Consider the following 19163-nt stretch of genomic DNA (forward strand, 5'->3'; position numbering starts at 1 on the left):
TCCACTCATAAAACCACCCTAAATACTATATTCACTCAAAATCATCATCTTTCCGTTCACATGACGACGTAGACATTTCCAAAGCAAAACCTCTCAAAAGGAAAAATTTTAACCCACAATAACCCAACTACGCCGAGGAACACAACCACACACAAAAGAGAATAAAACCATTCCTAGTACCCATCATGAATTCTAAGTTACAACTTTTACTATATAAACAAAGCTTGCCACAACAGGCACACCAAAATTCTGGAATTGAAAACAACCAAGACCCATCATAAACTTTTGTTCCTGTTTGTCTTGTTTGCCACAAAAACAACACCACAGTTACGCCAAGACCCAAACCACAACATCTACAAGACAACTCCCGAAACCAACCTCGGGCTACCCGCCCACACAAATTCAAAATCTCCTTTTTACCTAGGTGCATTACACAAACCCACTACCAGTTTAAAATAACTAAATTTCCAACAAGAAAAGTTTTAGTTCCCAATTTACTTTCCAAAAGACTTCAATTGATAACACTCCCAACCATCACTCGACCAATGACACAATCATTTCAAAAATAAAATGGTAATCTTGTTACGACATAGAAATAGAACACATCAAACATGACAACAAAAAGTTAAACAACAATAGAAAATCACCCGAAAATTACATTCCATTACCACAACGATGATATCCATCAACCACCCGTAACTACACCCTTTCTAGCAAAACAAGCTGCCACAATCGTCTCCACCTAAGGACTAACAACACTGATCAAAACGCATACGCGGATAACACTCTGAACAAATGATCTTAAGATATACACAAGATTAAAAACACCTGAGGATTAATTCGCCCCGCTTCATGAGAATACCAAGAAAGGACTACACTCACTATGCACTGTGCCAAATTTCTACCCTAGGTATCGGTCACTACATTGACTTTCCTCAATAACAACACACTTGAACTCCTTATCATCCACTACCTCAACTCACCGCCTTCCCTCAAATCCAACGCCTCTTAGAATTTCACCTCATGAACCTAAAATTCACACTTCTCAAACTTAACTAATCATGAAGGGGTTTAAACGCTCAAATACTAACAAACCATCCACACGTTCTTATAAAGAAATGACAACTTAACCAAGCCAAAGAAAGGAGTTTGCACTCAATCTCGAACTTACAAAGGATCCTGTTAACCTAGGACAAAAGGTCACTTTAACACGTACTCAGCTCTTATAATTTCTTTTAATACTTCCCTTAATTCTCCTAGTGTCTCACTACCACCCAACTCAAAATATACCTATGATATGAACTGCTCTACTACGAACTATCATACCACTTGATTCTAATCAAACAAGGAGTCAACATCCCGGGATCACAACCCTCACTGCACAGATACAAAGTACTCATATTCCACAGAAAAAGCTTGCAAAAAGGACTCTACATTTAGTACAAGAAACACACAACCAACCACATCAACACACTCTCGCATACTGCCAATATATGATAACTACCACAAAACGAAACTAACTGCCCTTAATAGACTAGGAAGAAATTTCCAAAAATGAAACTCAAGACACCTTCAAGTCAATCACCAATACTACCAACTCCTAATGACCTGATAAGGAATTCTTAAAGATGTACTAAGGACACTGATTCATCTAACTCACTTCTTGGTATGATAACAACAACACCTTACCCTACACCGACCCATTAGACTCAAACACTTAATCTATGCAACCACTCTCCTCTCTTAGCACCAAAACAACAATATTACAACACCAAACACTCCTATATGTGGTTCTACCACCTCTCCCACACCCTCTTAAGTTCGAAGTGGACTTATCGAGGCCAAAACAAACAACTCCCCTTCGCAGAACAATATACACCCTCCAACGCAAATCACATACAGCCACACCACACCACACTGAAGACCAATAAGGTTCATGATAGGCTCACTACCCACACCAATCCACATGCATCTGACAGTAACACTGCTCCTGTCACTACAAGACACAACCATCCTACTCTCCCAAGAAGCCTTCACTGTAATAAATTAAAACTCATACTTTTATCCTAAGCCAATAGCCAACATCAACTAAACTGAACATACTCACTGGTATAACTCCACCCTCACAATGTCCCAACTAGTCACAATGACCCTCAAAATACCCGTCTTCCATAACCAACTCTAACGTCCACCTATTCTAAATCAATTTCAACCAAACACAAATTATTTAACATAGCAAACAATCTCTAGTCAAAATAAGGCTCTCTGACCATCACATTCCCAAGTCAAAATGCAATAGTTCATACCCATCAATATGAAGATTTCCAAATTCCACAACTCATCACATTAAGGAAAACTCAAACTCACTACCTAACTCATAAAAATAAACAACCCACCATACATACGTATATAAACAAAAGTCGTAATATTACAACATTCCACACTTTACGGGTTACAAAACAAAACGATCACATAATACTTACAACCATTTGCCCTCCAGTCACAAAACAAGGTATAACCAAAACTAACTACCCAAAACAGCCATCCCTCCGCCAACACCACTATCACCTTTCTAACCAGACTGTCGAGACTGGTCATTCTCAACCCTCGAAACACTTCCAGAATTCTGACGCCAAGAACAAGAGCAATAGACGTGACCCAGCTGGCCACACTTGAAACAAACAGGAATCTTCCCACTCTGAGGATAAAAGTTCGACCATCCAAAGGCTCTTGAAAACTGGCTTACTCAATTTTGGTATTGGCATCGCCCCTGCCTGGACAGATAAGGTTGAACCCGACTAGATTGCGAAACACCCAAAGAAGTCCATGATTGCGTACAAAAATGCCTAGTATGACCTGATTGATTACACGCATAGCAAATAGGTGGTCCCCGAATACGTGTCTGGTTCGAAGTCTGAACTGTTAAGGATCCCAATGACTGCTCCTCTTGTGAGCACTCGATCACCCCAAGTCCTAGTTGGCTAGATGATCTCGTTAGTGTAACTATTGGTTAGGGCAACAACTTTTCCCTTCTCCTTTGGTTCTTATTAGGTCTACCACGACTCCAAATTGTAGGAGTTGCTGATGTGGCCTCCTCCCCACCGTGCCCCATGACCAGGACTGAGGCCTTCAAGTGGGCCGCCGTTTCCACAAGCACACGATAATTCCTATGCCAAGACCCGACAATCATTCCCTAAACATCATCACATAACTTACTCTCAAACTCTGCACAATAGAGCTCCTCAGTTTCTACCAACTCCGGAGCAAACCGCGATAGTTTGGTAAACCATGCCTCAAATTGTGCCAAAGGTGTAATACCTTGGCGCAACTCCAGAAATTGCTTCCTCAATTCTTCCTGGGTGGAAGGAGGAAAGTCGTCACTTCCTTGCCTAAACATCCTAATCAAAACAAACATAACAAATTTAGCACACTTCTAATGGTGCCCCCCAACAAAATCTCATACACTCTAGCATTAAAAACACAATGCATTCCACATAAGTGCTTAGCCACAAACCAGTTGTGGTAAGAACCACTTCCCACGTACCCTAAGTATTCTAACCCGACACGCTCTAATACCAAGTTGTAATGTCCCAAAATAAATAGACATTCCACTCCATTATAAAATTGCTAACATGCAGAACACAACAACAACATGATTATACAACATCGCTCCCAACACATGCCTCAATACATTCTTTTAGTTCTACAACATGAATTGCACCCATAATGAATAAAACTAAATTATTAGAAGTTAATGCCTTAAAGCCTACACATTTCTAGGGCGTTGCCCTATTACAGCAAATGAGTTGCAACTCAATACAAAGAAGCCCGTGGCTTAAATTACAACAATAACCAAGAAAGCAATGAATACGAGCCTCAAGCTCCAAGGCCCTCCCAAGACATCACCTTGGCAGAGGCACACCAGTTCACCTAAAAGTGGTTTCCCTCGTAGGGTAAGCATAAAGTCCAATAGAAATAAACTTAATGACATAAAAGAAGCATAACAATGTCATAAGATGTATGAAATGTCATGATAAAACATGCAATTTTCCCTCTTTGAAACAATGTAATGCAAGATTTCCAAAACATCTTTCCAAATCAACAATATTCTTTCCAAACAATCAAGTGGTAAATATAATGAATAAATCTCCAGAGCCAGTGTTCATAATAGTAACTATACAAGTCACTTTGCCATTTTTATCGGTATTAACCAGAAGGCTCGACACCTACCACACGGATTTTAGGTCTTACACAAAGGACACACAAGCCAACTTAATTCTACTTTAACACCCCCTCATAGCTTCACCATTTTATTTCCCCTTTCAATGATACAATACATGTATCTCAAAACAATAATACATTTTTCGAAACATTGAAATCTTCAATTGCAAATTCATGATATGTACAATGCAATGTATGATTTGTAAATATTTCCATTCCCTAATCCACATGCAATTTCTACAACTATCAATACAACCCTCCACCAGTTGCCAAAACAATTATCTCTAATTAAAAGATAACAACAATAATAATATTCCAAAATCATAACCAAATCGGAATCCCAATAATTTATACAAAAATCTCATGATTCCAAAAACATCATTCACACTCCTCATGTGTCTCATGATTCCAAAACTTTTCTCAACCAAACCTCATTTCAACCAAAATCCCATAACGATTCTAATTCCATTCATTTTCATAAAAGCATCAAAAACCCTAGTTTTTTTATTAACCTTTGAAAACCCATTAAAACCAAACATTTTCTTCAAAAATACATAACACAACAACCACTAGGTTATCAATCCAAAGCCACAACTGAAAATAAGTGTTTATTTCCCAAATTTGTGCATTAATAAATATATATATATATATATATATATATATCCAAGTCCATTTTTTTTTTTGAAAACTCATAACTAACAAAAATAACATATAATGAAGCTAAACAACATGCAGACCGTTAAGAAAATCCCTACCTCAACTCCAGAAGAGGAGAAAGCCCAAACGCCCCAAAACTCAACGTTGACAAAAACACAAACTTTTCAGATTAAAATAAAGCCCTAAGTGAGCTCTACCTTTTTCTCCAAAGGACAATGGTGAAGAGATCAAAGGGCGAGGGTGTATTTGAGGTTTAAAGGTGAGTTTTAAAGAGAGAGAGAGAGAGAGAGTAGATCTAGGTTTTCGAAATGTTTAGAGAGAGAAAGAGATGAAAAAGTGATCCAAAAAGTGACTTTTACAGACTGATATACGCGCAGATAGCTCGAGCAACCAAAACATCGCTCGAGCAACCAAACACAAAAAGTGAGACTGTTCGGCAGAGCAAGTTACCGCTCCAGCGAACAATGACACCCTCTCAAAAGTTTTGCAGACAGAGGCTAACCGCTCAAGCATAAGAAGTGAAAATCCTAAGTGATTCGTGATTACATCAAGATTAAAATATTTCAATTCCCAATTGTTCAAAACACACAATCTAAATCATCAAGAACTTACGAAAGTGATTTAGACTGTTGTTTTCGGAATAAACAATAAATCGACACAAACGATTTTTACGTGGAAAAACCACCATTGAAGAACCTTCAATTGTAATCAAAAACCATGGGCGAAACGCCACTAATCAATCCACTACTGAAGAAAGAAAGACTACAAAGATAACACACAAATTACCCAACTCAGTCAATTTGTCTTCAAACCTTCTATAACTCTTTCACCAAGCCTTCGTCTCAGAACTGATTAATCTGAAGTTTGAATCCACAACTTCACTTGTCAAATCAACGACTACGTACAGAATCAAACTCCTTTGAAACTCCACGTTTGAATCTTTGGAATCCACTGAAGAATAACAATCTTGTATGTATTCAATCAATCTCCTTGATATGTGCTTGTCAATTCATGAGTTTAATACTCACTCAATTTAACAAGGAAAACTCACAAAAATACTCCAGAAGAAAACCTTAGAAAACCTCAAAGTAGATCTAAAAAACCTAATCCTAGTTTTGAAGTAAAACAAATACTTATAGAAATCCTGGACTGTGAAGCTTGCTCGAGCGAGAACCTTATCTCGCGTGATTTCTATAAGTGGCTTTGCACGAGCCACGCAACCTACGCTCGAGCGTACAATCAACTCTTTCAGGTTTTTATGTAGACGCACTTTTTTGCTCGAGCCACACAAGCTTCGCTTGAGCGCATATTCATCACTTTCAAGTTTTTGCCAGACGCAGTCTTCGCTCGAGCGAGCAAGACAAAACAGCACAGAAATTTACAACTCAATCATACAGGTTTGTTCGCGGGATTGACAAGACTCAGGGACCTAACAATCTCCCCCTTTGTCAATACCCGGACAAAACTTTCTAACACAATGTCCTAAACAAATGAAGAAACTAAACAAACCAACTATAAAACCAGAAAAGGAAACAACTACCAAACCAATCTTGATGGGAAAACAATCTGCACAAAATAAACAATCTGCACAACATAAACTTGGAGAGAATTGTTATTCATCATAAGAAACCATCAAGACTTAGCAAACATAACTATCTACATCTAACAACTTAAATTCCAATATAAACAATATAACATGTTGCCCATAAGTCCAAGTGCTGCCTGCAAAAACATCATGAGTATCCCATATACATCACCCCAAAAAGATAAATCCTGCCTGCAAAAGCATATAAGTATCCCAAACATATATACCCCCCAAACATATACCCCAAAAATCATACTCCCCTTTTTTGGTCCAGGAGTGACCCAAAAAAAACAGTCATATGCACCTTCACAAAAACTATCCAAGTAAATAAACCAAAACTATCCAGAAAATCATAGGCCAAAAACTAAGAATGAGAGGAAGATGGCTGCTGTAACTGAAGTATGGAAAGAATCTGAGCAAGCATGGTACTCTGCTAATCAAGTCGGCCGTCAAGAGTATCGAGTCGGGCATCCAATTGATCAAGGCAACGAGTGACGAACTGCTCAAACCACTGCAGCTGGCCACGAAATGAACGAGGACGCATCTCAGGTACATCAGGTGCACCTGCTGTGTCTGCATCAACCTCCTCCTCCTCTACGAGTGGATCATCGCCTGTATCAGATATCCCAACCCCCGACACACCCCCTTTTACATGTGTTTGACACTGAGAAACGGTTAACTTGGTGATGGGTTTAATAGAATGAGCAAACTCATCATCATCAAGAGTGGGAACACCAAGAGAAGAGAGAAAATGAGCAAGGAAACACCCATATAGAAGACCCAAAGACTTACGACCCTCATAAACCGCAATCATTTTGGAAATTATCATGGCCGGGAGATCAATGGGAAGCCTGTGATCGATGCAATACAACACATAACCCTGATCTTGGGTAATGTGTGAAGAATGGGTGGTGACATGAAGATTAGCACACACAATGATATTAAGGAGACGAAACCGAGGAATAAGCTCATTCTGTTGAATGAGTGCCCCGGCGAACCAAGTCCGGTTACAACCACAAAGTTCAGATGCAACTTGATCAAAGTCAATACCAAAACGAGTAAGGAGAGGAAACCAAAAATCTGGGACTTCGGGAAGATCAAGAAATGACCAAAAAACGTCACAGGTGATGTCTATAGGTTTCTTCCTCACCTAAGTGCGAAAGGGGGAAGGAATTTCTTTGCGAATAGAATGTATGTTGCAATAAAATTCACGAACTAAACTCAGATTTTGGGGCCCGGAAAAGACCAAAACTTGATCACCCCCTTGTGAGTCAAACAAAGAGCGGATAGGGAGCAACTCAAAGACACTAGACAAGACATTCCTTTCCAGATGAACTTTCCTGGAGACATAAAATTCCTTAAACTGTCTGGACTTTTCTTTGGACTCAAAGTTTTCAGTATTGAAACTGGGGCGAGACACTGTGGTTTTACGATGCTTGGAGGGCTCAGCCATGACTAGACAACCCAAAAAAAACAAGACAATCACAGAACCCAGTAACCCACAACACAAGACACCCAATAACCATATCAGAAAACCCCCAAGAAAAAACAGAAGTAGTCAACAAAACACATTAGTCCAACATGGTTAGAAAAGAAGGGGAACTCATAACCTTAGCATAATATAAATGAAATGATAACCAGAGTTAGAAAAACAGCTAACAAGCACAGATGGAGCAATGTATGAAAACCATTAACAGTAGATGAAAAGACGCAATCAGCAATGCAATGCAAATAGAGCACATTATCACAGGTCAATATATTTAGGAAAAAAAAATCCCTAATTTAAACCCTAAAAAAAAACTAGCAAAATGCGCCAAATCAGGAACCCTAGATGCAAGAGAGAGACACGAAACCATGATGAAATAACCAAAAACAATAATGAAGAACCCTAGACATTAAGTCAAAAACAAAACAGACACAGTGATATACTGAGAACAAAATAACAAATAAAACAAAAACCAAAAAAAACTTCCTAGTAATGAAGATGCAGGACAAATGAAGACAAACACCCCCAAAGTGAGGGAAATCCAAGTGATGAAGCAACAATGGAAGAGTAAACGCCCGATGGGAGTGATAGAGACAACAAACAAAACTCAAGAGGGTAAAAAATGAAACGAAGAGACACAGTAGTAGTATTTAAACCTTGACAGGTCGCTCGAGCGAAGGCTCTCTCGCTCGAGTGAGGACAATTATGTGCAAAAAGGGTCACTCGAGCCAAGAACTTGTCGCTCTCGCCAAAAATGCACGCTCTCAGGTCTAACGCAGCAGCAGAAGTACGCTCGAGCGAGGACTCCATCGCTCGAGCGAAGAAGAGAAAAAAAACAAAACCCAAAAAAAAAAACTACTTTTTTTTTTCTAAAACAAAAAAAATAAGATACTCAATATCATGAAGCGAGACCTGCAACACAAGTAAATTATCAAATTTAGCCAAAAATCATACTAAAATGAAATAATCTACAAACCATGAAACCTGCAGACTTGCAATTGTGACAATATGACACTTGTGATCTTGAGCAAAGAAGATAAAATATAATCAATGATCATAAGCTTCATGAGAATGTACAACTCAAAAATCAACATGAGAGCTCACAAAATGAAAGTGTGTGTGTGCAGCCCTTGAGAGGCCACTGAACTAGAGTTAATCCTCGTAGTGATTGGATGGCTGGACCTCTGCCAAGAGTAACTAAACATTACAGAGAAAAGTCAAACCACTAAGAATCACGGGGTATTTGTTGAGTAAAAATGGAGGCTCCCCCTCAAACAATGAGTCCCTTATTTTTCTTTTCTTTTTTCTAACTTTTCTTTCTTGTGGGCACTCACTGGTAGCATTCACGCTCAAGAGTATGAAAACCAAACCAAAGAAGAATGAAATCAAAAAGGATGGCCTGGATCGTGCCTCTGAGGTAGCCTTTTCCTAATGCCCGGACTTCAAGGAACTGAGGAAGAAACCATGGAAGTGAAAAATGATGGTAGATGGTTATGAGACTCAACATCACCCATGATATACTAGTATCGGTCAATTCCACTGTAAAAGTATAAGAAACACTGTTAGTAGTCCATAGAGAACTTTGATCACTTGTGCGGAAACCCCTGCAACAATTTATCTCAAGGATGTGTACAGAATGAGATCATAAGGTTAATGAGCATGGACATTCAAAATGAGCTATGAACAAAGAACAATGTGATCTTGTAAGCAGCATGAGTAGTGTACATATAAAGTTGGATGCAAGAAAAATAGGGATCAATGACAAAGAGATTATAGCATCCAAGCACACATAAAGCCAAACACTCACACCTACTCAAGAAACAAGTAACACTCTAGTGATCGAGCATGACACCCAAGGTCTTTCCAAGGAACTCAAACCAAAGAAGATCAAGGGGTTTTGTAAAAATATCAATTTTTTGATGCTCAGTGGGAACATATTCAAGAACAACAAGGCCCTCTTTTACTAACTCTCGAATAAAATGATGACGAATGTCAATGTGTTTGGCACGAGAGTGTTGGACAGGATTTTTTGAAATGTTATGGCACTTGTGTTATCACAGAAAAGTGTGAGAGTGTTCTATTCTATCCCATAATCATGAAGCATTTGCTTCATCCATAGCATTTGTGCACAACAACTCTCTGCAGCTATGTACTCAGCCTCAGCAGTCGAAAGAGAGACGGCATTTTGCTTTTTACTATGCCAGGAAACCAAATTATTCCCAAGGTAAAATCAACCCCCGAATGTACTCTTCTTATCATCAGCACACCCTGCCCAGTCGGCATCAGAAAAACAAGTAATTTCAACTGTAGTATCAGTAGAAAACCAAACCCCATACCCCAATGTCCCATTCACATATTTGATGATGCGTTTGACCGCAAAAAGATGAGACTCTTTAGGACTGGCTTGGTAACAGGCACAAACACCTACACTGAAGGCAATATCAGGACGACTGGCTGTGAGGTAAAGAAGACTCCCTATCATACTCCTATAAAGCGTAGGATCAACATCAATACCAGATGAATCTTTGGAAAGGTGAAGACTGGTGCTCATGGGAGTGAGAGCATGTTTGGCAGACTCCAGACCAAACTTTGACATAAGAATTTTAGCATACTTAGTCTGAGAAACAAACATACCCGAAAGAGACTGTTTAATTTGAAGACCCAAGAAATAAGACAACTCTCCCATCATGCTCATCTCAAACTCATGTGTCATGAAATCTGAAAAATATTTCACAAGATGATCAGCGATGGATCCAAATACAATATCATCAACATAAATCTGAGCAACAAGAATATGAGACTTAGTATGTTTCACAAATAGAGTCTTATCCATACTACCCCTTTGAAAGTCATTATCAAGAAGAAAGGTAGTAAGTCTATCATACCAAGCCCGAGGGGCTTGTTTCAACCCATACAAAGCCTTGTCTAACTTGTAGACATGATTTGGACATTTAGGGTCCTCAAACCCTTTTGGTTGCTCAACATATGCCTCTTCTTTCAAGTACCCATTCAGAAAGGCACTTTTCACATCCATTTGATACAATTTGAAGCCAAGGAAACATGCAACACCAAGTAAAATACGAATAGATTCGAGACGTGCAACTGGGGCAAACGTCTCATCATAGTCAACACCCTCTACTTATGTGTAGCCTTGAGCAACCAACCTGGCTTTATTCCTAACCACAATACCATTCTCATCAGATTTATTTTTAAAGATCCACTTGGTACCTATCACATTCATGTCTCTAGGTCTAGGAACTAGAGTTCAAACATTGTTACGTTCAAATTGGCCTAATTCTTCATGCATAGCATTGACCTAACTATCATCTAGCAAGGCCTCTTTAAAATTCTTAGGTTCAATTAATGAAACATAACACATATGTGATACCTCATCCCGAATCTGTCTTCGGGTTTTCATTCGATCCGATACACTTCCAATCACCTGTTGAGCTGGATGATTCAGTTTCACCCTTGGTGATGGTTTGAACTCAGGACTTGCGGCGACAGAAGCGTCAGGAGTGATGTCCCTTTGTGCACTCTTTGGACTTTTACTTGCCTGTGAGGATGGTGTTGTCTCAACTTCATGTGCTTGGACCTCAGCTTCTCTTTGACTTTGTGGTTCAGTATCCAAGATTGGAGACTCACCATTGTCATCCTCATTTGTTGCTAGAGTAGGGAGACCTGTGTCATCTATAACCACATTGATTGATTCCATTAAAGAAGAAGTTCGTAGGTTATAGACTCGAAAAGCCCTACTAGTGGTTGAATACCCTAGAAAAATACCTTCATCACTTCGAGAGTCAAATTTACCCAAAGGCTCTCTATCTTTGAAAATCTAACACTTACTCCCAAAAGTTTTGAAGTATTTTACATTACGTTTCAATCCCTCCCACAATTCATATGGAGTTTGTAAAGTGTTGGGCCTTAAATACACGCGATTTATGACATAAACAACAATATTTAGGGCTTTAGCCCATAACTTTGGAGGAAGTTTCTTACTAAGGAGCATGACCCTAGCCATCTCTTAAACAACCCTGTTCTTCCTCTCAACAACTCTATTTTGTTGTGGAGTAATAGGTGTAGAAAATTCATGCTTAATTCCACGCATATCACAAAAATCCGAAAACGAACTATTTTCAAACTCACGACCATGATCAGTTTGGATTCTTATGATATGCCCAATGGAAACACCCTGTTCATTTTGGATTTTAAGAACTAGAGCCTAGAAAGCATCAAACGTATCAGATTTTTCCCTTAAAAAATTTACCTACAAAAATCGAGTAAAATCATCTACAGTTAAAAAAATATATCTTTTACCTCCGATGCTTTCAGTGCGAGTAGGACCCATTAAATCCATGTGAACCAATTCAAGAGGACGTTTGGTTGTAAAGTTGTTCACCTTTTTATGAGGGGCACGGGTTTGTTTCCTAAGTTGACATGGTCCACACACATGATTCAAATTCTTACCCAATTTAGGTACTCCTCTCACAAGCTCTTTGTTGGCTATCTTAGTTAGGTCTTTGAAATTCATGTGACTTAATCTTTGATGCCACAAATCAATGTTACTTATGATGGCTGAGTGACAAGTGAGATCATTAGTAATAACAATCTCATAGCAATTATCAGATGTGCAAACCCCATGCAAGACAGTATTTCCCTTTTTATCCAAAATTTCACATTTATTTTTTGAAAACAATACTTCATGATGGGAATCACACATTTGACTAATGCTCAAAAGATTTGCTTTAAGACCATTAACAAGTAAAGCATTTTCAAGCTTGGGAAGACCAGGTACACTTATAGAGCCCTTACCAATGACTCTAGAAGTGCCACTATCTCCAAAGGTAACAATTCCACCTTCATATTTGTCAAGAGAGGTGAAGTAGGATTTGTTACCATACATGTGACGAGAGCACCCACTATCATGATACCACATGTGTAAGTCGCGTGCGTTTAGAGCAGTGTGAACAACTAAACAGGTCAAATCATCTTTTCTCACCCAAATCTTTTTGGTCTTAATAAAATCAGGTCTTATGGTCTTGGTAAATGTCTTGGCGTTGTGAACACCCTCATGAATCTTGGTATTCCGCCTAGACATGTAAGGTTGTCTTCTAGCCCAAAAAAGTATTCAAATTTCTACCCTTTTGAGACACCTTACCAAACAATTCAAAGCAATACGGACAAATGTGGCCATACCTACCACAGTGATGACAAATAAAAACAGGTTTTACCTCCCTTTTGTTGATCTTACCCCCTTTAGGTGGATGAAGAGAGGGATCACGCTGGTCTACCTTCAACTTTCCCTTTGCTTGAGTCTTCAGGTCATGTGATGTAGAGGCCTGTCCCTTGTGAGCTGTTGCACCATAGCCTAGCCCACTTTTGTCACAACCCATTTGTTGAGACCCGGGGATGTCTTCTAATGATTTGGAACCTTTGTTCCATATGGCAATTTTGGCTCTAGCAATTCGGAGTTCTTCATCTTTCTGACAAACTAACTCTTCAATTGTAGCTTGTGACATCTCAAGACTTTCAAGCTTCTCTTCATATGTAGAATACACTTTCAGGAGTTCATTCCTTTTAGTTTCACAAGATAGGAGTTTCCCACATAGGTCTTGCCTGTCACTAGAGATCTCTATGACATTCTGCTTTGCTGTTGCAAGTTCTCCTTTTAGCTTGACATTCTCACTTTCACATGCTTTGAGCTTAAGAGAGAGTTTGTCATTGATTTTGGACAAATTTAGAGATTCCTCGTAAAGCTTTTCGTAAGCTTGTTGTAGTTCATCACCATTAATCTCATCATTGTCTTCTGATGTTTCATCATCTTCTTTTTGTTCCTCATTCTCCTTGACCTCATCCAGTCCAGCAAGTAAGGCAGGAAAGGTGATAGATGGCGGTGAAGATGAATCTCCTCTTTCATGAAATTGGCTCAGAATTTCCCATGCATCTTTAGCCTTTGTGCAGTGAGCAACCCGTTGATGTTCTTCATCAGAAATTGCTCCATGAATAGTAGTCAAAACTCTCTGATTGCTTGGATTGTCAACACTTTCAACATCCTCTTCAATGGTTTGCCATCCTTCTAGATCGAAAGCTCTCAGAAGCGCCCTCATTCTAATCTTCCAATACAAGTAGTTACTCCCATCAAAGGTGGGAGCATGATGCAGGTTCTGACCACGAGCTAATTCTGCTGGCTTTGGAAGAGGTTGAGTGAAAGTGGACCAAAATGCCATGAAAGCACTATCCCCGTCTTCACCGGATTCAGGTTCTTCAGGTTCTTGCTCCGACCCGCTTTCATCATCCCAAGTCACTGTGTAGACTTTCTTTCGATTCTTTTTCGAAGGACATTCAGTGGCAATATGGCCAAACCCTTGACATTCATAGCACTTGACCCCTTGCCCCTTTACAATCTTCTTTTCAGTTTTTGAAGCAAGTTTTGGTGGAAAAGTTTTGGGTTTTTCATTACTCTTGTCTTTTGAAATAGAGTCTCTGAGATTAGGCTTCTTTTTCTTCAGAAATTTTTTAAACTGTTTAGTAAATATAGCCGTCATCTCAGACTCTAAATCAAACTCAATCTCCGAAGTTTTTGCAGTCTCATGAGCACTAGTGAAAGCCACACTATCTTTTTGTTTTTTCTTTGAAATCTGATGGGCTTCATAAGTCTGTAAGTTTCCAACCAACTGATCAAGCTTGAGGGTATCAACATTCTGAGCCTCCTTAATAGCTGTCACTTTTGAGCGGAACCTCTCGGGTAAAGACCTCAAAATTTTTCCAACAACTTTAGCTTCAGGGATTTTTTCACCGGGTGTGAAACAGGAATTCACGATGTCACTAAGTTTTGCATAGAAGTCATCAAACGTCTCACCATCACGCATAAAAAGAGTTTCAAAGGCGGAGGTGAGACGTTGAAGTTTTGACCTTTTGACAGAAGTAGTACCTTCGTGAATCGTTTCAAGAATGTCCCAAGCCTCTTTTGCTACCTCACATGTGCAAATACGACGAAATTCTTCAGGTGTGACGGAGCAAAAAAAGGAATTGAGAGCCTTACTATTCCAACTCGAGTTTTGGTAATCGGTAATGTCCCATTTATCAAGGGGTTTAGGAATATCAATACCATCAACGGTGACAATAGGTTCACTCCACCCATAGATCACGCAGTGCCAAACTTTCTCATCGATGGATTTTAAAAACGCTCTCATACGAGCTTTCTAATAAGAATAGTTTGTACCGTCGAGTAAAGGAGGTCTATGGGTCGAGTAACCTTCACGAATTGAATCCATATCACTAGTCACAAAAAAATCACACTCCTAAAGTTTTGATAAAAACAAAGAGTGACCTGCTTTGATACCAATTGAAAATCCTAAGTGATTCGTGACTAGATCAAGATTAAAATATTTCAATTCTCAATTATTCAAAACACACAATCTAAATCATCAAGCACTTACGAAAGTGATTTAGACTGTTGTTTTCGAAATAAACAATAAATCGACACAAACGATTTTTACGTGAAAAAACCACAATTGAAGAACCTTCAATTGAAATTAAAAAACACGGGCAAAACGCCACTAATCAATCCACTACTGAAGAAAGAAAGATTACAAAGATAACACACAAATTACCCAACTCAGTCAATTTGTCTTCAAGCCTTCTGTAACTCTTTCACCAAGCCTTCGTCTCGGAACTGATTAATCTGAAGTTTGAATCCACAACTTCACTTGTCAAATCAACAACTACGTACAGAATCAAACTCCTTTGAAACTCCATGTTTGAATCTTCGGAATCCACCGAAGAATAACAATCTTGTATGTATTCAATCAATCTCCTTGATATGTGCTTGTCAATTCATGAGTTTAATACTCACTCAATTTAACAAGGAAAACTCACAAAAATACTCCAGAAGAAAACCTTAGAAAACCTCAAAGTAGATCTAAAAAACCTAATTCTAGTTTTGGAGTAAAACAAATACTTATAGAAATCCTAGACTGTGAAGCTCGCTCGAGCGAAGCTTCTCTCGCTCGAGCAAGAACCTTATCTCGCGTGATTTCTATAAGTGGCTTCGCACGAGCCACACAACCTACGCTCGAGCGTACAATCAACTCTTTCAGGTTTTTATGCAGACGCACTTCTTTGCTCGAGCGCACATTCATCCCTTTCAGGTTTTTGCCAAACGCAATCTTCGCTTGAGCGAGGACTCTTTCGCTCGAGCGAGCAAGACAAAACAGCACAGAAATTTAAAACACAATCATAAGTTTGTTCGCAGGATTGACAAGACTCAAGGACCTAACAAGAAGGATCGCTCGAGCCAAGACCGCTCGAGTGTAACAAACACCGCTCAAGCAACAAACACTACCCTCCCAGTATCTTTGCTGACTAATACGGGAAGTTCTCAAAGACAGCTCAAGCGAACAAAGCACTGCTCGAGATAACTGACCAAAATCTGGCCAACAGTTCTATTGAAAAAAAACAACTTCCAACCAACGCCAGATGCAATAACAACATCCAAACAACCAAACTCAAGAAAAAATAGAATGAATGAAGATATGAACAACTATTCAAGAAAAAGAATCCCGGATCCAAACTATAAACAGGTCAGGTCTAAACTAGAACCGTTATAGTTAATTTCTTATTTAGTTTATCTTCATTTTCTAGGCATATCTATTTAATATTCATTTTCTGGGCATGTCTATTTAAGTTAAGATGGTAAAACAAATCAAATTATTTGAACTCGAAATATGATATCCAATATTTAAATATTTTTTTACATATTCAAAATTTAAATAATTTTTTAATGAACTCCAAATCAAGATTAAGCAAATTACAATTTTGGACAAAATTTTAGCCAAATAAAATCATATTAAGATTCATATTCAAAATAAAAATATAGTGTTAAATTAAGAATTCATACATATTTTTGTTTGCGTAATATTATAATTTCCATCGTAGGCCCCTAGCATGTCCGCCATCAAATTATTTTACTTTTATTTGGATTTGGATAGAAAAAGAAGATTCAAATAAGTTTCGAATTTAAAATTGTAAATGAAAAGTAATTTTAATTTTTTTTTTTTATGGGTGCACACTTTCTCATGGACAAGGTTAATAAAATAAATTAGGCAAATCAAACCTGGTGGTTGAACAAGGGTTGTGCTTCAAATCTTGTAGGCCAGTTGTAGAAACTTTTAAGGCTCACCAACTCAGAAAGTCTAAGAGTTGTTAGTTGAGAGAACACGATGATCTCATTACTGGTGGTTCCTTTTTCTTTTTCTTTCTCCGCGACTATTGCTTCCATCTTTGGACAATTTTCGACATTGAATCTTTTCAGATTTTGCAATCGTGGGAGCATATTGAACCGAACCACATGAACCAATTTCTCACAATTAGAAACCTCCAAATCTTCAAGTCGGCAGAACTTTGATTCGTTTTCTGAGGCTATGAGTAATCGCTTCTCCCATATCCCTATTATGTTAGGCAATTTCGAAATTTCCAAATTCTCCAAGACGGGGAAAGCAACCTGTAAAGTAATTTACAACACTTGTAGTTAGTGACTGTTACAAAATTGTGGATAAGCAACAATTGATAATTGTAACAGTTTCCAAATGCGTGCTCTGATCATGCATGAGTGGAAATGAAAGGCAATAGACAAGCAAATTGACAATTGCATATCTCCATATTGTTTTCAAATAATTATTATATTGCTTAATTATTAACTATGCACCTTTTTGTTATGACCTCTTCACATTGTTTTCCATCATTCATCATTATTTTTCTATTTGCCTTAAATAATTTGTGTTCCTTAATCCTATTTGTTATTTTTTTGATAAGGCAAATTATACTGTAGATCTGAGCATTAGACCTACGAAAAAGAAGAAAATTTTATTTTAAAAATTCACCATGGCGCCTTGATAATTTTTTATATTGATAGTTTCTTATTTAATTTATTCATTTTCTTGGGATATCTATTTAAGTTACGATGGTAAAACAAATCAAATTATTTGAACTCGAAATATGATATCCAATATGATATCCAATATTTAAATATTTTTTTAAGGAACCCCAAACCAAGATTAGGCAAATTACAATTTTGGACATAATTTTAGCCAAATAAAATCATATTAAGATTCATATTCAAAATAAAAATAGAGTGTTAAATTTAGAATTCATACATATTTTTGTTTGCGTAATATTGTAATTTCCATCGTAGGACCCCAGCATGTCCACCTTCAAATTATTTTACTTTTATTTGGATTTGGATAGAAAGAGAATATTCAAATAAGTTTCGAATTTAAAATTGTAATTGAAAAGGAATTTTAATTTTTTTTTTTTTTTGGGTGCACACTTTCTCATGGACAGGGTTAATAAAATATATTACGAAAATCAAACCTGGTCGTTGAACAAGAGTTGTGCTTCAAATCTTGTAGGCCAGTTGTAGAAACTTTTAAGGCTCACCAACTTTGAAAGTCTAAGAGTTGTTAGTTGAGAGAACACGATGATATCATTACTGGTGGTTCCTGTTTCTTTTTCTTTCTCCGTGACTATTGCTTCCATCTTTGGACAATTGTCTACCATGAATGTTTCTAGATTTTGCAGTCGTGGGAGCATATTGAACCGAACCACATGAACCAATTTCTCACAATTATAAACCATCATATCTTTCAGTCGGCAGGACTTTGATTCGTTTTCTGAGGCTATGAGTAATCGCTTCTCCCATATCTCTATAATGTTAGGCAATTCTGAAATTATCAAATTATAGCGACCCCGGTCTTCTCCCATTTGATTATTGTATCCGGACTTAGGTTCCGTAGATTCTGTCATTGTATTGTTGTTATTGCCGTTCCTTATTTGCTCATTTGGACTTATAGGATGTGTTGGGCAGGTTTGTTTCAGGTTGGTTGGGTTTAGAAACCAAGTGTTGCTGTCCAGAATTTTGGGTCTTCGCTCGAGCGCGGAGTTTGTCGCTCGAGCGAGACGTTATTTTTGGTTTTTCGCTTGAGCCGGGGTTTGGTAGCTCGAGCGAGAGGTTGCGTCTGACTTGGACATGTAGCTGTGCATTCTTGGCTCGAGCGAGATTTTCTTCGCTCGAGCGAGTTAGTTCGTTCTTCGCTCGAGCAATAGTTTCTTCGCTCGAGCGTGAGTCTGGTTACAGACCTGAGGGTTTGAGTTCTTCGCTCGATCGAGTTTTCTTTCGCTCGAGCGAGCTTGTGGGTTGTTGGCTCGAGCAAGGTT

At 38.3% G+C, this 19163-nt stretch overlaps 1 protein-coding gene across 5 annotated transcripts in view; it reads right to left on the minus strand.

Moving 5' to 3' along the window:
* The window catches only part of LOC114275033 (disease resistance protein At4g27190), an 85887-nt gene that overhangs the window by 19627 nt on the left and 47097 nt on the right, over positions 1-19163 (minus strand). For all 5 annotated transcript variants that reach the window (XM_082879350.1, XM_082879353.1, XM_082879349.1 and 2 more), the window contains one exon: positions 17065-17451. In XM_082879350.1, the coding sequence (XP_082735476.1) occupies positions 17065-17451 (387 nt within the window). The remainder of the gene's footprint in view (positions 1-17064; positions 17452-19163) is intronic.

The sequence above is a fragment of the Camellia sinensis genome, chromosome 7 (genome assembly GCF_055761805.1).
Source record: "Camellia sinensis isolate YWXY chromosome 7, ASM5576180v1, whole genome shotgun sequence".
Lineage (NCBI taxonomy): Eukaryota > Viridiplantae > Streptophyta > Magnoliopsida > Ericales > Theaceae > Camellia > Camellia sinensis.